This window comes from Eleginops maclovinus, chromosome 11, assembly GCF_036324505.1.
Source record: "Eleginops maclovinus isolate JMC-PN-2008 ecotype Puerto Natales chromosome 11, JC_Emac_rtc_rv5, whole genome shotgun sequence".
NCBI classification, from domain to species: domain Eukaryota; kingdom Metazoa; phylum Chordata; class Actinopteri; order Perciformes; family Eleginopidae; genus Eleginops; species Eleginops maclovinus.
This window is the reverse complement of record NC_086359.1, coordinates 20,368,707-20,396,301: the sequence shown is the minus strand read 5'-3', so window position 1 is coordinate 20,396,301 and position 27,595 is coordinate 20,368,707. Positions and strand designations below refer to the sequence as shown.

General features: G+C 38.0%; 2 protein-coding genes across 5 annotated transcripts; both read left to right on the top strand.

Annotated features, from left to right (window-relative positions):
• The first annotated feature begins 842 nt into the window (after positions 1–842).
• c1qbp (complement component 1, q subcomponent binding protein) lies at positions 843–4,416 on the top strand. Its single transcript, XM_063894789.1, has 6 exons — positions 843–1,237; positions 1,967–2,117; positions 2,215–2,305; positions 2,435–2,530; positions 3,391–3,516; positions 3,637–4,416. The coding sequence occupies exons 1-6, from the start codon at positions 985–987 to the stop codon at positions 3,784–3,786; spliced, it is 867 nt and encodes a 288-aa protein (XP_063750859.1). The 5' UTR covers positions 843–984; the 3' UTR covers positions 3,787–4,416.
• Positions 4,417–5,755: 1,339 nt separating this feature from the next.
• On the top strand, positions 5,756–26,232 carry LOC134871843 (carbohydrate-responsive element-binding protein). Of its 4 annotated transcripts, none has more exons than XM_063894778.1 (17): positions 5,756–6,308; positions 7,775–7,881; positions 7,984–8,066; positions 9,212–9,301; positions 10,425–10,466; positions 13,046–13,220; positions 14,854–14,934; positions 17,842–17,993; positions 19,391–19,967; positions 20,059–20,132; positions 20,553–20,817; positions 21,540–21,655; positions 21,769–21,891; positions 22,063–22,190; positions 23,169–23,292; positions 25,327–25,458; positions 25,562–26,232. In XM_063894778.1, the coding sequence occupies exons 1-17, from the start codon at positions 5,968–5,970 to the stop codon at positions 25,838–25,840; spliced, it is 2,889 nt and encodes a 962-aa protein (XP_063750848.1). In that variant the 5' UTR covers positions 5,756–5,967; the 3' UTR covers positions 25,841–26,232. The 4 variants fall into 4 exon arrangements, with proteins under 4 accessions (XP_063750848.1, XP_063750850.1, XP_063750846.1 ...); XM_063894780.1 differs by having other exon boundaries at positions 20,550–20,817; positions 25,327–25,456; positions 25,570–26,232; XM_063894776.1 differs by having other exon boundaries at positions 20,550–20,817.
• Positions 26,233–27,595: the final 1,363 nt, after the last annotated feature.

Here is a 27,595-nt window from a genome sequence, read left to right as displayed (position 1 = left end):
CAGACCATGTAACAATCTAGTTTTGTATTCTGAATGTTGGTGAAGTTTGCAAAGATTTCAATCCTTTTGATGAGTTATCTTTAAATGTATTTAATATCATTTGTTCAAGTCCTATATAACCGTTATTGATATAATTTCTATTGAAAATCACAAGTCTACATGTGGAAAGTGAAGCTTCAAATGCACAGGCGGATTTTCCAGGGTTTGACTCAGTTACCGTCCCACATTTTTCAGGACCTAAAAACATTTTTAACAAGTGTGTTGATGTTACAAAAATCATACATCACTCCTAATTTCAGCCATATTTAATTAGTCACACATAGATTAACATTTTTCCAAATGGAACTAAAAACATTTGTTGTTGATCCCCTGGGGTAAATCAGGTTAATTTGCAGCTGGTCCCTTTTCAAGTAAAAATAAATATAAACATAAAAAAATAAGAAATGAGTATGTAAGGTTACTAAAACAAAAACCATGTATACGAATGAAAACAAAATATGTAATCTAAAATTCATAATAATTTAAATAATGCTGCCAATGCTTTGATATTTTATAGGTTATTACTTGATATGCATAATTTACTATACGAATAAAAAAGATAGATTTAGATTGTTTTAAATAGAAACCACTCAATCCACAGGGGGGCGCTGTAGGGAAGACTGTGACATATCATTACCTATAACTTTAATACATAACTTTGAAAATGTACATTATTAAAACTATCTTTACTGTATTATACAATTTATTAAAAAGTAATAGTTGCATTCATGATTTTCAAAAAAGAGACAAATATTCTGCCTTATTTATTTCTGTTTCAAAGTATTATTTCCGGTTTAAAGTTCATAGTGACGAAAGGTCAATGTGTCCTTCCACACGTGTGTTCCATAATCTTGAAGCAGGCAGCAGTAACTGGGAGAAAGCCGGTAGCAGTGAGCTGTCAGACCTATTTATCTGCACTAAAAGCCTTCACATTTCTAGACAGTCATGCTAAAGTCAGTGGTCCGTGCGGTGGGAACCGCTGTCCGCCTTTCTTCAGCCACCACGTCCACAGCCCGAGCTCTGCCACTCAGCTGCCCGACACTGTGCTCTCCAAGCTCGGCCACAACTCGGCCTTTTACCCGGTCTCTCTGGATGCTGAATAACAACGGAGCGTCGTCAGGATACAGGCCAAAACTGTTTAGTTCAAAAGCATTGAGTCCCTCGATATCATGTGGATGTGGAGGACTGCACACAGAAGGTACGTTTTAGTTACTGAGTAATCTAGCTAGCTTGCTTCGTATTACTCAATTTTAACTTGGGTTACATGACGAGAAAATACCTTACCTCTAAATGACTTTTTTTCAGTCCTAAAGACACTTAACCCCTCGGTTACCCGGAATGAAAGACATTACTGTCATTATGTCTCTAAATAACGGTATTATCCTCTCACTGTTAGCTAGCAATCACCTTGAAAGATGTGTTCAGTTGTCCTCAGAGAATGTGGGTAAAACGACAACTGGCCAAAAATGACTGTTAACAAATAACTGTTGTTCACATTTCATATCTTTGTTTGATATGTGCTAATATCATTACAAGTCTTTTTGTAATTATATAAGCAATTGGTATTGCACAGAAACAGTATTAAGTATTAATCAGATTCAGAATATAAGTTTTTCATCGGGTCAAAACTGGATTGAGTTTATAAATCAAGCATTTTAGCATTATGTGTACTGCCCTGAGTGGTAGCAACCTATTAACATTTTAATGACCTAAGCTAGCAACAGGACTTGCAATGAATAGCTACACATTAAAGAAGGTAACAGCTGCTCTTATACAAACATGGTTATATTGTTGTAGGTTGCTTTGAAAGTTTTCTGCAAGCCGTTAGAATCCAAAAACCTGGGGTAAAAGCCTACAAATAATGACACTTGCAAAGATTGGATTCAAACGACAAACATTTGTCATGATTGTATAACTTTTTCAACAGGTGACAAAGCGTTTGGCGCTTTCCTGTCCGATGAAATCAAAGAGGAGGTGAAGCTCCAGAAAAGCAGCACCCTTCCTAAGATGTCTGGAGGATGGGAGCTGGCGCTGAATGGAACAGAAGCTAAACTCTCAAGGAATGTTGCCGGAGAGAAGTAAGGCTTGTTCAATTTGTGATGTATACAAAACGTACTATTTATAACACGTGGGCACACTAATGAGCTCTTAATCTGACTTCTTTTTTTTTTTCAGAGTCACTGTCACATTCAATGTCAATAACAGCATTCCTCCTAACTTTGAAGAAGAGGCAGAACAGGGACAGCAGAAATCAGCAGAGGAAGAGGTGAGTTACAGCTAATCTGTATTACGTGTAAGCTATCCTTGCACTGGATAGCTGTCTTTCAATCATAGATAGACTGATGAAAGCCTTTAACTTCATAACATTAGTGTCATTATTTTGATTCCTTTACAGCCAGAAATTGTATCCTCACCCAACTTTGTCGTCGAAGTAACGAAACAGGCTGCAAAACATTCCCTGGTGTTTGACTGCCATTTCCCTGAAGATGAGGTAAGCAAAGTCTGCATTTATTAACACAGAACAGTGATGCAACCTTCAATCAGTTTCGTACAACCAATCTTATTTGCCAGTTTAATAAGCATGTGCTGTGTGCGTGACATAAAACTTAAATGCACAGTTACATCACACCCATACAAGGGCTTTTAAATAAAAATATATATTCACATTTGTTTCTTACATTTTGAATATCTCATGTGGCTTTTCTGGATTTAATGGCTGCAATAATACAGTCAGGGGTGTAGTTTTCTGGACTTACTATACTACTTTAATATTTTTCCTTTACCTGCTTAGTCCTAACAGCAACATAATTGAAGATTACTCTTTAAAATGTCAGTCTAAAAAAAAATGTGTAAAGCAATAATAGTCTCCCCTGTAATATATTTCCAGTATCCATATTGAGGTGTTTGGATACACATTTTGTAATAACAGAAATCTCCCACACACAACATGCACGACACACAGACGCGGCACACAAACAATCGCATCGTGTCATCGATGTGGAAATACTTAACCGTGTTTGAATAAGATGAAGCTCACAATTTGCAACACCTGCAAGTCTAGAATGAAATGTGAAGGAAAAAGTTAAATACCATGTTTTGACCGCTAGAAGGTCCTGTAACAGTCATTGAGATCATTTTAGGTATCTAATATCTATGCTTTATTATGGACATACACTTATCGTTCAATTTCATGTAAAGGAAAGACAAAAGTGTGTGTGTATACTGTCAATTACAGCTCTTTGGAAGAAATGTCAGATTTTTATCGGTGCATACGAGACATTAAAATGTAAAATTTACAGCGTGTATTTGACATTTTGAGTGTAATAGAAAATCTGGATTTGTGTTTTGTAGATGAGTCATGCTGAAGGAGAAGAGGAGAGCGACATCTTCGCCATTCGTGAGGTCAGCTTCCAGCCTGAGGGAGAGACAGACTGGAAGGAGAACAGCTACACACTGAACACAGACTCTCTGGACTGGGTAAGTTTTGAGAAAACAGATTAATAACTCCATAAAACATAAAATCATTTTAACAAAGCAGATGATGGCTGTGATTTAACAATGGCACATTTGAACCTCTTTATTTTTGTTTTTTTTAAGGCCTTGTATGACCACCTAATGGACTTCCTGGCTGACCGCGGGGTTGACAACACCTTCGCTGATGAGTTGACGGAGCTGAGCACGGCCGTCGAGCATCAAGAGTACATCAAGTTCCTGGAAAACCTCCAAGGCTTTGTCAAATGTAACTAATGTTAGGTACAAGTTCAATTTCACTGTTCTTCAAAACGCATCGTGGCAAAGTTGAAGGTATGATAATACAATACAAGTAAAGCAAATGCTGCAGCGCTGATTTACACCTTTGGAAATCTAAAGAGACTTGTGTCTGTGGCAGTGAGCCTTCTTGCCAACAGTTGTCACATCAGTACCTTGCTGCAAAAATGTTCTTTTCTTTTTTGTTCTTTCTTTTTTAAATGTGACTTTATTTTCTGTAACTTAAATATATGAAGGTCATAAATAATGCAGGTGACGACTCTGCAGATACCACTTTTTATTCGAAATGTCCCTCAATTGTAGAGTTCCTGTCTTAGCTGCAGAGGTTTCATATGGTCCAGTCAGTAATTGTGTCCAACTGTCCTAAAGCTAATCAAGGGGTCATTTGACTAGATGTGGATTTGAAACAAATGATCGAAAACAATGCTCACTTATCTTTTGCATTTAGATAGTTTTATTTTCTAGCTGGCCCTGCAAGAGATTTCATTTAGACTGACATTGATTTCACTCTGTCAGACCATAATATGTGAATTATTCATCTGAATGGCATACATCAGCATGTCTTCAGAGAATGATCAGTGTTCAATAAAAGAGTTTGATATAAATTTACGATTGATAATTGTTTTATTTCAAGTAAATCAGACACCTTGAAATGCACAACTGGCCAAACAACATTTAAACAAATCTAAGTACAGTAAAACATATCCTCTGGGTTCAGCCCAATTTCAGATGAAAAGTATCTTCAGCTTTTTCTCCTCTAATTGACAATGCCCCAATTTCCATGTGAATTTATAATTTTTTTACATGGGTTATTTAAAGTGTATATTGTTTGCAAGTTTAGTTAATTAATATTAATTAATCATTTGGTTTTCTTTTTGATTCAACTATTAAAAAGAATAAGTTTGGCTTTCACGCGCCACTTGACGTTTTCATTGCAACCGGTATTAACTGCAAGCCATGTGAAATCTTTCAATATCCATATGGGAACGTTGCTATTTCAGCATGAATTCAAAGATCTGTTAACCTATCTGAGGTCACGTGCTTGAGTAAATGCACTAATTTTCTTTTCACACCTGGCTACTTGAAATTAAAATGTCCTATTCTTAGCCTAGTTTAGGTTATTACTCTAATAGACTCTTTTAATATTTTACTTAATTAAAAAAGCAATAACACTGTTTAAAAATTGTTTCCCAAAAAAATGTGCTTTCAACATCTTTAAGTAAAAGTGTAAAAGCATTGATATCAAATCTATACATATATTGTCAAAGTAATGCAAAAATGACCTATTTAACAATATTCATATTATTATTGAGGCATTAGCCTAATGTGTAAGCATCACGTGGAACTGGTTTTACTTTATAATCTGATGGGTATCCTTATACATCTATTTATTGATATAAAATAGGTATTTTTATTCTCCATTGTAAACTATATGAGTTGTTTACCAATGTGTGGAAAATTCAATATTGATCTAATATCGGTTTTCTAAAATGTCTTATGGTAGAAAAAGTATAGTAGCTTAATATGGAGATATTATAAAGTAGCTTAATATGGAGATATTATGAAGTAGCTTAATATGGAGATATTATAAAGTAGCTTAATATGGAGATATTATAAAGTAGCTTAATATGGAGATATTATAAAGTAGCTTAATATGGAGATATTATGAAGTAGCTTAATATGGAGATATTCAAGACAAATGTGCCTTTAGTACATTACTAAGTTAATTTACTTAGTTACCCACTAAAATTGGCTATACAAATATATGTTTTTATATTTTACTTAAAAAAGGCCAACCTGAAGTTTGCATAGTAAGTGTAAATCCAATATTCCAGACAATAACAACATTTTCTAGAAGGCTTAGTCTATTAATAATTCATCTTCATTGATTGGGGTGGGAAGGACTTTACCACTTTGTGGAGTTGACATAACGATAGTAAGCTCTTGCTCAACAGTCCACACACACTGTCCTGCGCTGAGCTGCTGAGGGGGACACACACATGTCTGTCAGCTGGCCGGTGCGGGGACTCCGTGCTGTTAGCAAGCGGCTCTCCTTACAGCTGATTTCGGAATATCTGGATAAAACGGGGGAGGTGGGGGCAGTCAGTTGAGGAGAAAGTTCAGAGTTTGCGGACAGTCAACAACAAGTGAAAGCGAACCATGGCGGGCAAAGGGAGAGCGTGTTCCTCCAGTCAGAGCCAGCAGATCCTAGAATCTTCGGACTCGGAGACGGAGGGAGAGCCGGCTCGAGTGGCAGCTACCGGGCTGTCCGCCTGCGCCTTCTCCCGCACACAGGTCATTCACAGCGGACACTTCATGGTGTCGTCCCCCCACAGCGACTTTTCGCGCAGGACGAAAAGCGGCGGGTCCACGAGTTATGACTTCGACACCGTGAACCGGACGTGGTGCCAGACGTACCGGTACGGTCCTCTCAGCTCCGGGAGCCTCAGCATAGACCCCACTCTGACCCGCCTGTTCGACTGCATGTCCCTGGCCTACAGGTGGGTACCCGTATGTAGTCAGCGAGAGGAGGATAAACACAGCTCACGTTTGTTTAGCTGCTTTTTCATTTGAAAGTTATCAGAGGAAGAAGTACTCAGATGGTGTACTTAGGTTAAAGCAAAAGTACTGAAGAGCAGGAATACTCTGTTACAAGTAAAATTCCTGCTTTTAAAATCTTATTTAGTAAAAGTATGAATATCAAAATATACTTGAAGTACCAACAATAGAAGTACTCATTGTGCAGATTTGCGTGTCTGTTGGAAGAGTCTCTTGTGCAACCTCTTGAAAAATCTTCACTGAAAACTGGACTTTGATTGTAGTTGGCAGCGCTTTCAGGTTACAGTGTAACTGAAGGAAAGGAGATCCTGACACCATGCTCATTTGAGAATGTGCTTATTATATTTTTGTTACACAGGCAGGCAACAAATATAACCTCTACAACGTTCCTGTTATGTTTGTTAGTTCACATTTTTCTCTGATTTAAAAGAAACTGAGTGGCAGATATCTGGTTCACACCTTGATAAGGAAGTCTGTTATCTTAGGAATGTATTTCTTTTAAAAAATTGTAATTGAGAATTAAAAATTAAGATCTGCTTTAACAAGAGGTGCAATCAACCTTTGGCCTAAAGAAGACATTTTATGTGCAATTTCTTTAAAATATATAATTTAATGATAATTGCACAATAAACCCACATTTTGGATTATACAAAGTAACTTTACATTGAAGAACGTATTCATTATTTACTGTGGGGTGTTTAGTTTTTATCTAAGTGCTTTACAGTATTATGTGACGAACCGTATTTGTGCTGCTCTGCTGCACAGTATTATCATTAACCAGCCTTGTGTTAATTGGTCTGTTTCCTAACATGTTTTTTTCAGTAATGTACTGTCTCCGCTGTTTCGAAGTGAGGGTAATGCAGCGTTGTCGGTCTATTAACACTTTGTTGAAAATCATTTCCTAGGGCTTCTAGGCAACTCACTGAGCCCCTCACTTTAGGAGGCCTCTGCTAAGCACTCAGCAGACTGATGGAAACTGAAAAACAGCCTGCACTGTATGGCTGATTAGCTGATTGGTCACTATTAATCAAAATAAGGAAGGGGATGAGGCTACCAAATATTTTCCACCATGTCCACTTTCGTCTAAAGAGAATCTATTCACGTGTCCCTAGTATTATTTTAAAGACACTCTAGGTGAATAAGGTATATTTTGTCAAGTAATAGATATCACCATGATCCAGTCTCATAACTCAACATTATCTTTCTCTGCAATTTTAATTAGAATATGGAAATAATTGTCCTATTAAATATTTGTTTCTTTGCATAGATTTCCGGAACAGAAATCTGAAAATTGTACAATGCCTGGTTTAAAAATTCTTGTTTCTCTACAAATAGCAAAAGAAGTATATTGCCTGTTTTCCATTGACAAACGGTATCCTTTATGATAGATTATATGATATATTTTCAGTGGTAAGATAGTCTCTCCCAAGTGGAAGTCTTTTAAGGGTCTGCGGCTGCTGTGGAGAGATAAGATCCGTCTGAACAACGCTATCTGGAGAGCCTGGTTCATTCAGTGTGAGTCCACCACTCTTTACCTCCTCAACATCGCCTTCAAGACCTCTCCAGTGTTCAAGTTCAAATGAAATATGTTTTTACAACTCTGTATCTGCTGTTTAGATGTAGAGAAGAGGAAGAACCCAGTGTGTGGGTTCGTCACACCGCTTGAGGGATCAGAGGCCGACTCGCATCGGAAACCTGAGGTGAGAGATTTTTTGTTACGAGGCCATGTATTTGTACTAATGTTTTAAAAGTTAAAATACAGAGCAGTTTTTTCAGGAATAGTGATTAATACAAAATACGCACAAAAATAGGAGGAAAAAAATGATAACAATCAAATCCAGTATTAAATGTTTTGTAGAATGTGCATTGCAGTATTTCATTTGTAATCGGTCAAGTCTCCTTCTGCAACAGTTCTAAATTGGTTTGAATCCTACTTAAAGGACAGGAAAAACTTTATTTCTATAGGTAACTACAAATCTGACTTGACAAATATGACATGTGGGGTTCCTCAAGGCATCATCCTAGGTCATCTTCTCTTTAACATCTACATGCTACCACTGGCTCAGATAAGGATAAACAACAAAACAGGTTACCATAGCTATGCAGACGACCCACAAATGTACATTTCCATTTCACCAGGAGACTATGCTCCAATTCAAGCACCGAGTGCATTGAACAAATCAATGACTGGATGTTTCAGAACTTAAAACAAAGCTAACACTGAGGTAATTGTTTTTGGAACCAAGGAGGTCTCATTTAAAAGTCTATTAGAAATATGCAGATTATTTAGAACGCTTTTTATGTTTTTAATTGAAATATTCATATCTTACATTGCACTGTAACTTTTATTCATGTATTTAATATATTAGCTTTTTTTAATGTTTATTGTATTCTCTTTGCTTTTTAATGACTGTTTTTAAATGCGTTTTTACAATGTGTTTCCACTGCACTATTTTCTAATGCTCTTAATATCTTTCGTTTTTGTAAAGCACTTTCAATTGCCTTGTGTTGAAAGGTGCTATAGAAATAAACTTGCTTTGCCCTGCCTTTTATCAACATCTTATGATCATACTGAATTTTCGTTTCTAATTTCTGGATTTTATGTGGTAATATTTCTTTAAAACTCTAAAACCATTTGGTTTTGCCACATCATAAACAATTGTTTGTATTTGTAATTTTATATATGTGGCAGATTTTTTTCAAACACTGAACACAAACTGGATTATTTTAAACTTATTTTATAAATTGGTAAACTGTGTATAGCTGAGTTTTATTTCTTGTATTGTACACTGGTGAAGTTTGACATGCAAGTCTCATGCTTGGTGTTTCTGTATCATGTCAACAGGCAATTGTATTAGAGGGCAGCTACTGGAAGAGAAGGATCGAGGTGGTGATCAAGGAGTATCACAAATGGAGGATTTACTACAAGAAGAGGGTGAGCACTCGTTTTAAAATAATTATATGTCTTGTCTTGTGTTTTGCTTCCCAAGCAGCTCTAAACCATTGGTTCAATTAATGGTCCATGGTCTCCTGCAGTGGTGCAGGAAGGAGTCATGAAACCAGGAAATAAGTTAGCATTTGAGCACTTCAGGTTCTCTCGTGTCCTCTCTCAACTCTTTCTCAGTGTATTTTTCAATGTGTCTGTGATTAGATGCCTGAAATAAGGTCCGTGGTTAACACAAGCAGAAGGGATTTTCCCGTTTTGTCCTACGACATAAAATACATCACTAAATATCCCACTCGTGAACGTGCACAGCTTTTAAAAACGGCAGTTGCCAAACACAAATCTGCCTTGGGCTTAGCGTTGATGATGTTCAACAATGAGTCTGTGATTTATTTTGACTTCTGGCAATAGCATTCACGCAAGTTTAAAAAAATTAAAAGCTGTGTTAATATGTGGAGATTATCCTGCTGAACAAGTCTCATAAACATGTGTTTGCCATAGATCTTAATGTGTGACATTTTCCAAAATCCAATAAAAAATAGGAAATCACAGCACCATTTTATACTTAACCTCTTTATTGGGTTTCATCTGTCTGGCTCCTGCACAGCGAACTGTACAGTATGTACCTCCACATTCACTGTTAGGGCTGAATTACATCTGCTAGGGAAGGGTATGTTTTCAATGCCTCTAGGTCACATTGTTTCCAAGTGTCATCCCGCTGCAGCGTCTCAATATTATTTTTAGAACTACCCAGGTGTATTTATGGCATTCAGTAAACCTTATATGACCTTACTATACTTTGTGGCATTTTATTTGCTCTTGTTTCACTATCATATGTATAAAGGGAACCTTTAATGAGTCTGTGATACTAGTACATTTATTTACTGGGTCATTTTATCTATGTCATCAAATAAATGTGTTAATAATCCCACACATAGTTACTGTATATGTTGAATAATGTATTGTACTGAGTTTCACGTTTAAAGTGACCATCGTATTCCCTTATCGTAGACTACATATTGTTCTCTATGTTGTAATTATCGAATGAGCAGTCTCTCAAAGTAGCCATGCTGTAATATTTATTTATTAAGTTTCCTTTTTTTATCTTTTGCAGCTTCAGAAAAAGAAGGATGATATTCTATCAATGTTACAAGAGGTATGAAGATGTGCTTCTTTAACATTATTCTATCTCTTTATACGTTTTGGGAAAACACTAATGTGGACAAATATTCTTTTACACTTAATCTGAAGTTGGTGGATTGACCCATTATTTACTTTTGAATGCAGTCGCAGTTAAACAGATGTTCATCAAAATGCTTAAAGGGTTAATGTTAACATGTTGATTTAGCAGGATGAAAATAAGGAACAGAAACATGGAAAAAACCCAAATGCTTCGTGGTCTGGCATTGAAGGTCCAGTCGTAACACAATTGACACGTATTGATTGCCAGCAGTGATAATAACTTCAACACCCATTCAGGCTTTATTTTTATTCAGGTGAAATAGCTGCAGAATTTAATGTCATTTAATCAAATCTGACCTACCTACTCTGCTTTGTAAAAACTGTTACCCCGCAAGTTACAGCAGCCAGGTCTCCAAAAATGACCTTCCCGTTAAAGAAAACTGCATCATTAATCACTTTTCAAGGGCAAGTTATTTTATCCCATATTAGGTTTCTTTCTTTATAGGTTTCTAATCAAAGTCTGCCTAAATATGCAAAGGAAGGAGCTTTTGGCAGATGGGCCGGTTAAACAAACATGGGACTTTCACCCAGGAAGCGGCTGTTTGTGTCTCATGTGAAACCAAAACTCAATGTTGACTTATGTATGTAACTTAACTAATGTGACGTACTTCACACATCACATATCTATCTTTTCCTTTCTTACGTCAAATACTTTACAAAGGTCATCAAATTGTATCTACCTTGCACATACCTTATATCACATATTTAACTTCCTTCACATGTTACAACGGGACTGCTTATTTAAACTGACGTACATCAGTAGGCTAATGTACTTAACATATGCACGTTACTCAACTTTTTTTAACTGCTCACAACTGTGGAAAAATCCCTTATCCCCAAAAACGTAATTGAAAATGTAGTTTTATCATATGGGAACTTAATTTAGAGTATGGGTCTCATCGAAATGTCTTTGGAAGCCCAGGCATTACCTCAGGTCAAAGATAAAACTGTCTGTCAGTAGTAACTATAGATAGGTTTAGCGGCTCTTCGAAGGGCACTTATCAGCACTGAGTTGACACGTCAAAGGTCACTCACTACACTAGCTTTTTATGCGCTGTGCTGGCAAAGCTTTATCTTGCCTTTCTCTTCACAAGTTAGTGGCTGGTAAAAAAAACTCAGTAAAACCAAGGGTTGTTGTTGATTGATATACTTTACAACAAGATAAACTATCAATGCTCCAATAAGAAATTGAATTGGCTATATCCTTTTTGTATCATCTTGTGGATCATCTTCTGTGGCAATTACACCAGTAACAAAACGGCATTCTCAATTACATTCTGACCACACCCATTTTGGAATTGGCCTTCATTTTCGATCTCAACTACAATGTAGAAAAAGTCTTTTGAAGCGAAATCGGTCCAGGGGCTGAAAGAGGTGGGGCATACCTTGGCCACCCTTGCTTAGACCGCGGCTTTTTCCAAATTCAACCTTCATTTTGATCCTGATTAAACATCTGCAAAGAGTACTGAATACATTTTGCAAGGTTGGGAAGCTAGTGCGGTGACACACAAACAGAAAAGATCAGGATTTATTTTGTTTTCCTCTCCTCTACAGATGCATTTAATGTAATGGACCTCCTGGATGCAGGAAATTCATGAACACATTTAAATTGTTCCCATCCGAAGTGATTAATATATGCATGTATGTTTTCTTTGTTGTTACTGAGGCCAAGGCAGCAGCAGTTTCTGTTTGCAAGGCCTCAGGTCTTCCTGTTTGTTTGCACATGAGGCTGCCAGAATTAGGTCAGGGACAAAAGACTGCTGCTCTTATTGAAATGGTGAGACACCAAAATAATGATAACCTGTAAGAGGCTAGTGATTTTGAACAATACATCCAAACTGCTTTTTCATATTGCTTTGCACACACACACACATGCAGATGCACAGAACAATCTTGCATCATTTCTACTTGCACACACTTTTATTTTCCCTCAAACAAAATTGAGAAGTTAATGAATAAAATATGAAACGAGATTCGACGTCCGGCTCAATCTGGGCTTTCCTATAAATGTGGCGTGAGATTCAGAAGTGCAGGGTAAAGACAAGAAGAGGGTGAAGCAGCTCAGAGGAATAAGCACCGGTCCGGAGCTTCATTTTCTGTGAGTGTTTTACTGCGTTTTGCTAACAGAAGGGTCTCTTTGGCATCACACACCATATGTCCAGAGACACAATGTGAGAGTGGAGGACATATTACAACTGCTATACACTTGTCATACATGTGTACGTGGTTTTAAATTGTGCTTTAGTGAGTTATCATATTTTGATGGTTCGACCAATTCAGCAGATAACTTATATCTTTGGGTAGCCAATCACATTTTTAAAGCTTCCGTTGGTCTTAACGTGTATACCTCAGCGCAACAAGCTTTTTTTGGGAGTCTTTACCTTTTCCCACAATCCATACACCAAATATTGGACATGTTGACGTGTTGGAGGATTCTTCTTTTCAGTCGCACTAATGGATCCTATGTTTTGATATCTGGCTAATGTGTTCCAGGGTCAGATCTGCCAGTCCAAGCTGGATAAATGGTCTACTCAGATGTACCAGGAGCCTGAGACAGCGCCGGTGGAGGTCCACATGTTTGACCTGGACTGCCTTCTCTCTGACATCTCAGACACCCTGTTCACCATGACGCAGAAACAATGTCCCTGGGCCAGTGAGCGGCACGACCGTGAGTAGTCGGCACACTGAGGGACTCTCATTGACTTTGGTCTCAAATCAGTTTTGAATGATTACTAGTGTTCTATGAGCTGCCATGAGAAGGTTAAAATTTCAAGAAGTCTTAATTTTCGTTCATCATTTAGATGCATTATTTGCCAAATAGCTTTGTCCAAGCTTTATGCCATGTCTGCCGGAAGAAGTACTTAGATCTTTTATTTAAGTAAAAGTTTTGATCCCTCAGTGTAGAAATGTACAAGTGAAAGTCCTGTATTCATATTTGTAATACTTGAACTACCAAAAGTACATTTTCAGTATAACATATTTATTATATTACTGGATCATTATTAAGGATGCAGGAATATAATAAATATATTGAGGCAGACACACAAACAGGTGCACTAAATGGGGTGAAGCCTGCAAGCTAGTTCAGGCAGTCAACTCGAGCCCCCATGATACATTCGCACATAACGCCCCCTGCCGTTCTTGCAACCAACCAAACATAGTCTCCTTAATCTGCCGCTTTATTGAAACCATCAGATCTAATAATGCTACTTCTGCTGCTACTTCCATGCTGCCGCTGTTTGCCTGCCCCACCATCCCCCCAGCTTCCACCCCAGCGTCCCCCTGTAGGCTTGGGGGGACAGTTATCGAATCATCACTCAATGTTCTAAGTAAATGACCTTTAATATGTCTTAACTATATTTAAAATGTGTTACCTTTTATGGAAGAGATGGTATTTCTATGCCAATATTTATGTTGGTAAAGTTTCTTTTTGCACTTTTACTTTGATAGTTAAGCGGCCTTGGGTACCTAGAAAGGCGCTATATAAATTCAAACTATTATTATTATTATAGTTATAAGATTGGGACTCATTTACTGTAAAGCTGACAGACAACGGAGCAGTGAAAACGCTTGACACACATGTATAATGACGATCGATAATGAATAAATGAACATATAATATGTAGTTAAATTGGGTTTTTAGCACCTGGCTGATCAAGGCACAAGGTTTGTTATAACTTAATTTTATATATTGATTGATATTATGCTGTGTTATTTCGTAGTTTTGCAGAGTTTTGTGTCCATGCTTTGAATTAGCGAAACTGCTATTAGCTGACAGTAATGTGTTCCGCTCATTTAGTTGGCAGTAGTGTGGCAATTTTACAGCCGCGCTTGCCTGCTACTGTGAAGACATACAGTGCTGTGTTGTGTATGTGTGATTTAAAGCAACGCACTACAAATTCATAATTGCTTAATTTTGGCCATGTTTAAAGAGTAAAGAGGTAATGTTTCACGATTTATTGTCAGTAGGAGCTATAATTGTATTATTTCGTTTTTAAGGGATGTAAAAGGTTCTATCTGAGACAATAATTAGTTATTGTATTTCCTTTCATTTCATATCTCTTACGTTGGATTTGTATACAAGCAAGGGTGTACAATAAACAGATACCATCAGTTCGAGAGTTAGATCATTCAGCCGGGACGCTACATTCTATGTACTGTATGTGGAGTGATGAGGCCCGAGCCAGACGCCAAACTTTTAACTATATACTGCTTCTAATAAACATATCAATAAACACGTGAGTTTTCTGACTGAACTCACTTCTTTCTAATGTGTGACACCATGTCCTCTTCCTCTGCAGCATACATGACCAACGCTGATATCATCCAGCCAGGCCTGACGCCACTGCAGCCCAGCCTGGACGATTTCATGGATATACCGGGTACTCTCTACCTGTCTGTGTTCTTTATGTATAACTAATTAAATGACACACACACACACACACACACACACACACACACACACACACACACACACACACACACACACACACACACACACACACACACACACACACACACACACACACAAGAATAATAAAGTTAATAAATATTGGAATGATTACAAATCAATAAAGTAGCAGCTGAAAACAAAACAAAAATATTGATTTTATATTTGATCAGTAAGTTGATGCATACATTTATTTAAATCTTATTTTTGGAACATGTTTTGATTTAGTTCATTTTAGTTTTGGCAGATTTTATCCTCCGTATTTATGACCCTCTTTTTGTGCAAGTCAAACAAAACAAGGAACCACTACTATGTCAAACTTCTAAAGAGCTAAAGGCAATGTTGGGCAAGTTACTTCCAAAATGTAATACAGTACATATTACTTATTACTGTCTTTCTAAAGTAATAAGTTACATTACATTATTACTGTCTCTGAACTGTAATGTGTTACACAATTTTTTGTGTTACTTTGAGTTACTTTCACCAAAATAACCGCAAAAGTAGGGCTTTAAATGCTGAAATGTAGTTTATTGCAGCTCAATAATTAAAGCTATCTATCTGGCAGTTCATGCTGAAAATTAGGAAAATAGCTAGAAATTAAACTCAAGCTAAAAATTAAACTCATGCTCCATTTAAGGGGGCTGAATAATATGTGATACCGGTAACATGACGTCTCTGTGTGTCATTAATAACATGTTAGTGGAGCCTCTGCATGGCCTGTCCCTGTATATGAACAAGTCTCTATTCAACGTTAGCTCACCTTGTCATTGGTGTGTTAACGGGGATTTGGCGGACAAGCTTTCTAAAAGCCGGCGATTCCACAGAGGACAGAGGCTGCATATCTTCAACACTCCACCACGAGTCTCTGAACTTCTCGGGGTTCAAGAGGCAGACCCAGAGAAAGTTACCTTCTGTTTCTTTGGCCTGCGCGCTCTCCTGTCTTTCTCTTTTCTTTTCCCCCGAGCCTGCAGCTCTCCATTGTGATCTGTTTCTGCAGCCCTCTTAACCAATAGTAAGCAGGCTTACTGAGTTACTATTCTACCTGCACAATTGTTTCTCTGGTGTCGGAATGTCTCTCGATGTTTGTGAATTCTTAAAAACAAACCACATCATTTTGGGTTAACAAGTGTAACTGCGTTACTGAGAATTGTAACGGGTATTATATTACCCACATTTCAGAAGTAATGCGTTATATTACTGCGTTACAGCAAAAAGTAATACATTACTGTCACTCCATTACTTTTGTAACGCGTTACACCCAACACTGGCTACAGGAGGTCGAAAACTGAGAGGGAACATTTCATAGATGATATCATGTTGCACCAAATATGAATATGTTTTGGTGAGGAGTTTATTGCTTTGCTCAGGGGCACAATGGCTGTTTTGCCTTTGTGTTACTTTCAGTGAAGCAATCCAGCAGCCCTGTGGCTACAAGTCAGCCTTTGTAACCCACAGACAACATGCTGCCCTCTGCTGTAATGTGTGTGTGTGTGTGTGTGTGTGTGTGTGTGTGTGTGTGTGTGTGTGTGTGTGTGTGTGTGTGTGTGTGTGTGTGTGTGTGTGTGTGTGTGTGTGTGTGTGTAGCTGTTTGTTCTCACTGTGCTGGCAGGGTCCTGAGGGATCAGCTGTCTGCCTCTCTTTTGGTCACAAGATCCAGGGAGCTAGTGAGTGTCCGTCACAGCGACACAGCCACAAGTTTAATTTATGCAAAGTGCGTCTCTGAAATGGAAATACAGATCACTTGCTAATACCTCTTTACTAAGATGAAAACAGACCCACTGGTATGTATTTTCAGATTGCACCACACATTTATGCCTACTGAGCTTGCATCATGCTGGATTCAAAGGCTGATATTTATTAATTATAGCTCCAATAAGCTTAAATCAAAGTTTAAAGTTAACATTTGTTTTGCCATCTGGTTAAAACCTGGTCGGATTTCTGTGCCGTCAGATGTGCAGACAGTTTTAATCACAGATGGCAGCTAGGCAGGGTCAGTTGCCAGTGCGGCTGGCAAGTATGTGACCTGGCAGATACTAAGTAAATACTTTAATGTCCTCCGCACGCAGAGAACTACAGGAGGGCCACTTGTTGTTGGATGTATTGTCCCTGTGTTTTTATTTCCTGTTTTCTTTGTTGAATGTCTGAAATGTTAAATTATATTCAACCTTCTTGGCCAAATAGGAAAGAGTTGGGATTATTATTAATCAATACCTTGATTCTTCATTTGCCTATGACGACAAAGACTTACGGAAGCCCTGAGAGGCAAAACAAAATCCATTTTGTGTCAATCCATTTTCTGATCTGATTGAAAACGTTTTATCTCCTGTGGTTTTTAGTGAGGAAATATTTATAAGTCAATTATGCTTTCATCTGTAGAAACAGGTGTAATACTCATTTCAACTAAAAGAAGCTGATATTTTACAGGATATTCTAAATAAGACTAAAATCTTTCATGATTTCTTCAAAGTTGGATTTCATTTCTCTTTTCAATCTTAACAGAAGGCACATGTTCTATTTGTAAACAATTAATGTGATAAATTCAGTTGTATCTTTATTTCTCTATAAATAAATATGAATTGACAAAAGTAACAACAATTATGCTTCCCCCCCCCCCCCCCCCCCCCCCCGGTACACAAATGATAAAAAATTGAAATACTATCGTGGCAAAACCCATTTTTGATCTATTCTTAGGTGTAAACCCAGGAGAGTTGATGTATCACAGAATTTCTTTCAAGGGCTTCGTAAGATATTGTGCAGTTTTCTGAAACAGTTTCCTACAGTCCTCAGAGTTTCTTTATATCTTACAGTCTGCCTAACAGTGTGTGTTTTCCCATTTTAGATATCTTTATGAACTTCCGGAGCCAGTCCTCTGAGCTGACTGGTTTTGCTGACTGCGGCTATTTTGAGAGTTCACCCAGCACAGCGTTTGCCCCCCTGCCCTCCCCCGTGGTAACAACTCCAGAGCTCCTCATCGACGGCCAGCTGGCTCAGGTACTGCTGCAGTGCACAGCTCCTCCTGCTCGTTACATGTAATGCTGCAAAAGTAATTGTGCTGCTCATGCTAGTGCCAGTAAATCCAAATCTGAATACTTTATTTATCCTGGGGGAAATGAACAAAAGATCATTTTCAAATTGAAATAAATAAATGGTAAATAGGTGAGTAAGAGTATGAGTGGGGGTGTGATATTATAGTATGACAACCGTATTTCCTTAAGCATTTGTTCATCTAGGTCAGGGGGTGCCCACACTTTTTTGGCTTTTGAGCTACTTTTGAAATGACCAGCTCACCAAGGTCTACCAACCAAAAATAAAATACCGATTTACCACGGGCTGAATAACAACAGATTTAACACATTCTATTTATACATGATGAAACAACAACAACAACAACTCTATTTGGGTTCTTGAAAAGAAACAAATACATAAAACACAAATATAAATACAAGGAATATAAATGAGTAGAACACTCAACTTAGACACCAGACTGAAATGGGTCCTATGAACAGTCTCTCAAAGTTATAATGAAATACATAGGTCCAATAGGCATGTTAACATATTTTGCTCTCTCTCTCTCTCTCCCTCCTTCTTTCTCTCCCTCGTTTTCTCCATCCTTCCTTTTCTCTCTCTCTCTCTCTCTCTCTCTCTTTCTCTCTCTCCCTCCTTCTTTTGCTGACTGCACTTCACTTCCCTGTTAAGAAACACATAAAAACAAGAACAAATTATCTTCCTCCCATTCTTTGTGGAAGTGATATGTTTTTTGCTTTTTGCTCGGTCCCGCACTCATTTTGTTGTAGCTTTGTCTCTAACTTAATATGAGTTTTCGCGGCATCGACGTACTGGGCAGCTCTGTTCTAGGTCTTTCTGTTTCTGTAATTTAGTGTATTTTTTATTGTTTGTATTATTGTTGTGTATGTGTTAATTCGTAACATGTTGAAATCTTAAACGTAGAGTATTCCAACCAACACTCAATCAGTAAAAACGAAAAAAAAAGTAAGAATGTACAATAAACAAAAACAAATGAAATATTTTTAGATATATTAACATAAGAAATAATGTACAACTACAAATAACATTGAATTAAAATATTCATATGAAGATAAAAAGTTAAATAAAAAATACACATTGCTCCACAATATATAACATGTATATTACAATACATACAGTGGTGTTTTAATATGAATTACACATTATTGCTGAATTGCAAAGTGTTAAAAGGTTTGCCTGCTGATCATCAAGTTCTAGTGCCAGTCTATTGTCTCACAGTGCTGATGCATTAACAGCTAAACAGTTTGATGGCCCCAGGCAGAAATGACTTGCGCTCTGTGTTTCATCTTAGTGGAATTGTTATTGATCAATGAGTAAAACAGATTGCATCTTTATTTTTCTAGCCCAATCTGTCACCTGACAATTTGCCTCAGCCCTCCTCATCAAATACCCAGCCAGACCAGGCCAGGCCGGGACAAGATTGTGATGAATACCACACGTCTAGCATGATTTCAGGCACCATGCCCTATGGACACCAGTCATACCCTGATCCACCTGTTTCTATAGCCTTCACCAGCAGCATCGAGCAGCTGGCATCTTCCACTATCCCCTTTCTGTACCCGCTGCCCTGCAACAAGTTTGGTTATTACACCACACCCAGTGTGAACCCTACTGTCATCACTCACACTGCCTCCACCGCGGGGGCCCAGGGCTCCATGCACCAGGGTCACGGCTACCCTCACGCAGAGGACACTTACCCCCAGAGTCCCTGCCACCCTCTCAGTTACCCGGCGACGCTGCCCTCTGTCACAGCGGCACACTGCTTCTCAGTCCCGGAGCAGCTGGCTGGAACAGGAGTCAGAGGGAAGCACAAGCAGAAGACAGGAGGAGCGAGGACAGGGGGCCACTCAGCGGCCTCGTCCACTGCACCGGCACCCACTAGCTGCTTGGCTAAGCTGCTCTCATCCAGCTCCCGTGAACGTGAGTCACTTCTCCCTTTCTGGTTCCAACAACACTGTTGTGGGATGATGTTTCTGTCACAAAAATTAACTATTTGATTTTGTTCTTTCAGGCAAGCCATCACTGGGATTCGATACTACACTCTTGACAGCCAAAGGTCGGAGGTCATCATCTCCAAGCCCCTCGGTGAGCCTGTCCTTTAGCATCACAACAGCAGTGTTCGTTTATCTTGACAACTGGTTTGAACAGAAATTGAAATTTAAAGATACATTTCAGTTTAAGGGGGGATTGTATGCCAAACTGTTACTTGGCCCGGTGCAATAACCTCTGTCTGTTTTTGGTATCAAACAAACATCATAGGTGCCGGTGAGATGATTTTGTTGCCATAGGACAAAGCTACGCTAGCTGTTTTCATTATTTTTGTGCTAGGCTAAGGTTACCTGCACTATGATTCACAATAGCATTGTACCCTGGAACTACTAAACATGTTGACTGAGCTCTTTTCATCATCACTTTTACCTATTTTTCTACTATATGTTTTTGTCCATATTAAGTATTTTATTATTGCTCTGTATATTTAACTGTAATTTTATTATTTATTAGAAGTCCAGCAGCAGCACACACGGAGGAGCTTCATCCCAGCTGCAGCATGGAGCCGCTTGGCCTGTAGGGATCCAGATGTTGACACCCCTGCACAGCCAGAGTGCCCCCCTGAGTCACAGCGGGCCCCACGGCAGCACCTCCAGAGGCTCGACGGTGTCTGCCCTGCTTAGCCACGGCTCCACGCCCACCGGCACGGCCCTCCTGATCCCCAAGACTGAGAAACTTTCCCCTGTCCAGCTCTACAGCACGGACAGGAGCAGCCTTACAGGTATAACGCTCAATGCTCCAAAACATTTAGATGTAACAACATCTCGCTTTTTCAGGAAGCAATCAGATATCATGTCTTCTTTTATCTGGTGAATGAGAACAGGGTTGTTGTCAAATCGTATGTATAGGAAAATGTTAAATGCTGACGACACATGGAGGATTTTGCATTCTTTTTGATGTTCTCAACAATTGAAGGTGAAACTAGCAAAATAATGAGATTAGATGAAGCCTGTTGTTTAAATTCAAATTGAAATCCAAATATACACCCATCTGAAGCCATGTATACTGTATAACTTACATACTACCAATAAAGGAAGTCAAATGTACCAAAAATAAGATTAAACATAGGCATTAATAAATACATGTTGACAAAATGATTGCTGTTTTAATTTGCAGGTTATTTACTTACATTTGTATTAATCCATATTTATTTTTATACCTTTATTTTAATTGATAATTTAACTTTATTCTATTGTATTACTGTTACATTAGTTTTTTTACTGTTATATCTACTCTTTTCATTTACCCACCTGTTTATTTAATGCAATTGATTTAGTCAAAAGCAAATTAAAGCAGAAATACAACATTTCTGTCACATAATATGAGACAAAAATGACTACATTTAAGTTAAGTATTATTTGCACACAGTAAATATGTATTTATGTATGGAGTAATTTATTAGTACAGGTCTTGAACTTATTATGAAATCTGTTTTTGTTTTAGTTAATTTTCCAGGACATCCAGGCCAAACGTCACCACCGAACCCTTTAGATAAAGCTTCTAACACCGAGTCCCCACACACATGCTTCTCAGGTCACGGAAAGTTAGAATCAAGTAAGGTAGGACACAGCGTCTAACTTTGTATAATATAATCAAGTCGTTACTAAACAAGGATATGGACATGTGTGTGAAAGTGTGATGAATAATTCTTCCCTGCATATGTTATCTGCAGCAAACAGAGACCAGGAGGATAACTCACATCTCCGCCGAGCAGAAGAGGCGCTTCAACATCAAACTTGGATTTGACACGTTACATAACCTTGTGACAACCCTCAGCTCTCAGCCAAGCATAAAGGTACTGTTAACAACATAGGAGATACAAGTGCTGAAAAAGGAACTGAACCGTTGATGCTCTGTTTAACTGGAAATGAGATTTAAATGCAGCGTAGGGACCAACCACAATAAGGTTAAATATTTGTTGAGGTGTATTGGTGACATGTGGTTATCCCTCTGTCTGCTGGCACAGATCAGCAAAGCCACCACACTGCAGAAGACGGCAGAGTACATCAGTAAGATGCAGCAGGAGAGAGCTCAGCTGCACGATGAGGCTCAGAGACTCCGAGACGAGATCCAGCTCCTCAACTCTGCCATCAAGTGAGACTTTAAACACTCTGCTGTGTGTCTGTGTGCGTCTTAGTCCATGCATATTCATATGGGTTGGAGGGATAATCCTGGTTAATATTTGGGCAGAAGGGGGAAATGGGGCTCTTTCAATGGGATGGTCAATGGTTCGATCCCCATCCCCGGCAGGTGACATGTTCAGGTATCCTTTGGCAAGATACTTAACCCCAAGTTGCTCCAGTAGCCATGTCTATGGCACTGAAGTGTATGTACGTAGATAACAGACTTAATGACATGTAATGTGATGAAATCATTTAATTTGAAGGACAGGTTCACATATTTTGGACTGTGGATTTTGTCGTCCCACCACTTTCATAGGAAGCACATTAGGAAGGGATCTCCTAATGGTGGAATGAAAACGAGTAAAGAATACAGAAAGAAAGAAATGTACATATGGGGACCTGATTCATCCCTTTTGGACTACTTTAAAACTATACAAAATGTACACTATGTGTAAAAGATCTGCCATGAAATAATATATTTATATTATTTTCCACTTCCATTGAGTTAAATCTTTCAACAAACAAAAATCATTATCATCACAAGCGATTAATCATTCTTTTATCTGAATGATAATCCTAATAATGCCAACCTGTTGACATGATGCCACCATTGTTTTTTGAAAAGATAAAAATGACAAAACATTTATGTCAATCATTTTCATGCATTTTTGTGTACAGCTCCTATTCATTATCTTAGAGGACAACATTTCCAGTTTAAAGAATGGCTATGGAAATATGTTCAAGCATTAAAGAGTTCAGGTTGAACTTCCACAACAAAAAAAAGAACTCTTAAATTGAAACTTTAAAATAGAAAGATCTCCGTAGTGATGCACTAGGGTTCAGGCAGATGTGAACAAATGTGAACCTATCCCTAAATACCACATGGTGGTCTCTCCCTGCTGATATGACGATGCACTGCTCTGCTGACTCAGCTCCTCTCCTCTTGCAGTGCGTGTCAGCAGCAGCTGCCGGCCACCGGTGTGCCCATCACACGGCAGCGCTTCGACCACATGAGGCAGAAGTTCCGGGAGTACGTCCGTACACAAACGCTTCAAAACTGGAAGTTCTGGATCGTATCCTAATGAATGTTAATCTGACAGATGTTAATTATAAAACATCGCACTGCAACACACACAACTTCCAAATCTTCTTTAGCATTCACGATCATTTTTTATTTATCCTGGGGAAAAATGTGTTGTGACAACAAAAAGATAAAACAAAAACGATAGTAATTTAAGCATAATAAATAAAAATAAAATGCCATATTAAAGATACAATAAAATATTTAACCCTAAATATATTAACATAAGAAGTCAAATCAAATGTTTTATCTATTTTTTTATATTATTTTATTTATATAGGCCAATATCACAGAACACATTTGCCTCAGTGGGCTTTGAAGAATAATAAACATAGATGTAGTGCAAAATAAAGTAAAAATAACAATACCATTATAAAAAAAACATGATAGACAATAGAATACAAATAAAATTGATACAAAATCAAACAAGATAAAAATAAAACACAAAAATAATCAAATAAATACCATTTCAAAAATGTAACACTGTACTGCATTATATGACATGTATATTGTAAAACATACAGTGGTGTATTCATATCAATAAGATGTTTAATATGTCTTTATTATAGCAATTTACTACACCATGCATCAACTTCTTCAAATGTAATTTTGTTCCCCAAAAGTTTGCTTTTTGAATTAAAAATGAACAAATCACAACTCTATCTGGGAGGACATGTTTGCGCAGGGAAATGTAGCTATCATTTATCCTGCAGTATATATGGTAAATGACTTTATGCTCCTAATTCATCTGGGGCAGTCTCAGTGTAATCAGGCTGATACAATAAATGCCTCTGTTGCAAATGTCAGAAGCATAAAACAAGTTATATTAACCCATAACTCTTCCCTTAATGATCACACAACGCTTTGCTTCTGCCGTTTTCTTGCAGGCAAGATAGGAAGATTAAATGATCATCTTTGCATGTTGCACAAAAACACCTTGAGGGTGTTTTGTCTCCCTGAAATGTAGGATTTTGTTTGCTACTGTGAATAGTGCTTTTATCTCACTGCTGATATAATGATTCAAAAACATATCCAAGGGAGTCATTTCTTTTTAACACACACTTGAAAAAGCCCCTTGTAATGTTTATTTGACTGCTCCCTTTGTTGCCTCTCTATAGACATAGCTATTCAATAATGAGAATTGACTTTTCTTTATCGACCATTTGGTTTCCTTCCAAAACAATGGAACACTCACTAGCTATCTGGAAAATACTGTTAAAGCATACGCTGTAAGATTATATATAGACTCTTATCTTGAACAAATCCAATAAAAAAGCCACAACCAACAATAAATATATCCCAATAACATGTTTATTGCCAAAGTGAGATATCAAAAACATATGAATAAGCAGCATTGCACTGGATGATATTTTCCTTCATGTTTTTTTTTAATCACATTCACTTTCCTCGTGCTGTGAACAATCACCATCAGAACTAATGTAAATCAATTTGCAGCTGAAAATAGTCTGCAATTTATTTTCACTCCTGTTTGAGTGAAAATTGCTTAAAAAACTCCATCTGCTGTAAAATGACTGAACAATATAACAAAATAATCTACATATTTATTGCCTGTTTTTTTTATTGTGTCTGCAGTAGGAACCAAAGGGCTTGGGATGAGGATAGTGAGGTCAAATAAACAACTAGAACAGAATAACGCCAGCCTTTTAACTCTATAAAGCAACTTCCTATGGACATCCATTAAATATCCAACAAGTAGAAACAGGCTTCCTTCTGCACATTTATACGGTAGAAATAAGGTAGTTCGTGCGGACATCACGGTCTTTGTGTTATCTTGGGTAACAGAATAATGATATCTGGAGATTTGAGCTCCACAAGCCAGTCCATCTAGCTCCATTTCATTTCAGAGAAGGCTGACAATTCTGCTGAAAAATATATATATATATTTGGGATTTGTGGATAAACTGTCCCTTTGATATCAAACCAGTAACATTAGGAAATCGAGACTGTTGTAGAATATTCTTGAATTTCCACATTGTATTGTCTTCTTTCTTTAATGCAGCGTCAGTTCAGTATAATCATTGAGCCGCTGTTCGAGTCCTATAATGGGATGGTGTCCACAGCCAGTGTGGATGACCTGTGTCGCTCCACTCTGTCCTGGCTGGACCAGCACTGCTCCCTGCCTGCTTTGAGACCCAGTGAGTGCACAACAACTGCTCCTTTCATGCCCACTGAAACCTCCCACAGTTTGATTGTCTGCATATGTAACTTCCCATCTCTGTGTTCTTGGTTTCCCTGCATGTCCCCTCAGTGGTTCTGAGCTCTCTCCGTCTCCTGAGTACCACCACGGCCATACTGTCAGACCCCAGCCTGCTGCCGGAGCAGGCCACCCTCGCCGTGACCCAGGGCGACCCCTCTGCGGTCCTGGATACTCGAGGTGTACACCCCATGTGACCCTGGAGAACAGACTCAGTGCAAACGTTGGAATCCACCACCATGCACCGGAGTGTGCAAGTCAGAGGAGTGATTTGAAGAAAGACTCAGCTCCCAGACTGTTAGTAATGCATAATCACATTCCTTAAAAGCTCACCAGCTGCAAAAGAATGTATTCGGTACATATGTTATATTACAAGTACAGAATATATATATATATTTTATTTCTCAGCTTCAAAATCATTTCCTTTGGTACAGCAGTAGTTCCAATGATCGGATGTCAGTCACTTTGAATTATTTTATTTTAAGTTGAGTTGCTGTTGTATAATCATTGCCTTTAATAACCAACATGTACAATATGTCATACTGCACCTCATATTTGTTTTAGAATCAGGTAAAAAGTTCACCTTACCCTGAGTTAGCCTATGCAACTCAAATAATAGAATTTTTGAATTATTTAAAATAAAATAATTTACCATCAACATGTAAGGCACAGTAAATTACAGCAGCGGTTTATTAAAGAACTTTACTCCTGAATTCACTGGTACAGGTCTTTTTCACATTTATTTAAATCATATTTATATCAATACACTTTATGATAGTGGATTTATGGAATACTTTACACAAGAAAAGTTCACCAAAATGATTCAAAAGCATCTTTTCCCAACCTATTGTTGTGGTACAACTAGTATGAGATGATTTTCCAAACTTATTGAGTAGTGTTACCTGCACGAGAACAAAGATGTTTAAAATGATTTTGGTAGCACTAGACTGTACGTTTTTTGTAGTATTTCTTTCTGGCGTTGCCCTTTGTAGACGGTCACTGTGTCTTTCCTCATGCTGCAGATAGACATTGTAAGCTGTCCAGCTTGGAGGACACCACCTTTTGGTGAATGAAAATAAGGTTAAAGTTTGATGTGTACCTTAGTACCAGAGGTGGGAGAAGTACTCAGATCTTGTACTTGAGTAAAAGTAGAAGAACCAGATTGTAGGAATACTCTGTTACAGTAAAAATCCTGCATTCAAAACATTACTTAAGGCCCGGCAGTGGCGCAACTGGCTGGGGCACCTGTACCGTATGCCGGCGACCCGGGTTCGATTCCCGACCCGTGGTCCTCTCCGGATCCCACCCCAACTCTTTCCCACTTTCCTGTCACTCTCCACTCTCCTCTCTGATTAAAGGCAAAAAGCCCCCAAAAATTATTTTTAAAAAAAACGTTACTCAAGTAAAACTACAACAGTATTAACATCAAAATATACTTAAGGTACCAAAAGTAAAAGTAGTCATTGTTTGATTGGTCCATTTCAGAATAATATCTCTGATATGTTTTATAATGATTGATCATTAAAGTGTTCTCAGAGCTGGTAAAGGTGCAGCTAGTTTGAATGGCTTTGTATACTGCAGGGTAGCTGCTGGATTTACTCCAGGTGAACTAAAGTCTGATTTAAGGGCTGATTATATTTACCATCATTAATCCTAATCTGTGAAGTAACTAAAGGTCTTAAATAAATGTAGTGGAGGAAAAGTACACCATTTACCTCTGAATTGTAGTGGAGTAAAGTATATCTCAAAATTGTACTTAAGTACAGTGCTTGAGTAAATGTAGTTGCTTCCCACCTCTGGATAGTACTGTTGTTAAAAGACACAGTTTGTGTTACAGAAACCTTTTGTTTATCAGTTATGGATCCGTCTACTGTTAATACGTAATACTTTCTTACTTTAGCAAACTTGTTTTAACGGTCCTAAACATATAGGTACTAAGCCGTGAGCTTAGGCCCGGACACGATGCGTAAAAAACAAACAATCTATGGTAAAAACAGCTATGGAAACGAATAACACCATTTATCGTGGTATTGAATAACTCATGTCACACACCAAATTTTATTCAATTTTTGTATTTGGT

What these genes read in the sequence shown, in the direction of transcription:
- c1qbp (XM_063894789.1), top strand. Translation starts at nt 985, where the DNA reads ATGCTAAAGTCAGTGGTCCGTGCGGTGGGAACCGCTGTCCGCCTTTCT. An exon ending in TGGAGGACTGCACACAGAAG is followed by an intron (nt 1,238 to 1,966) that starts GTACGTTTTAGT and finishes CTTTTTCAACAG; the next exon opens with GTGACAAAGCGTTTGGCGCT. An exon ending in GCCATTTCCCTGAAGATGAG is followed by an intron (nt 2,531 to 3,390) that starts GTAAGCAAAGTC and finishes TGTGTTTTGTAG; the next exon opens with ATGAGTCATGCTGAAGGAGA.
- LOC134871843 (XM_063894776.1), top strand. Translation starts at nt 5,968, where the DNA reads ATGGCGGGCAAAGGGAGAGCGTGTTCCTCCAGTCAGAGCCAGCAGATC. An exon ending in ACTCGCATCGGAAACCTGAG is followed by an intron (nt 8,067 to 9,211) that starts GTGAGAGATTTT and finishes TCATGTCAACAG; the next exon opens with GCAATTGTATTAGAGGGCAG. An exon ending in GGATTTACTACAAGAAGAGG is followed by an intron (nt 9,302 to 10,424) that starts GTGAGCACTCGT and finishes TATCTTTTGCAG; the next exon opens with CTTCAGAAAAAGAAGGATGA.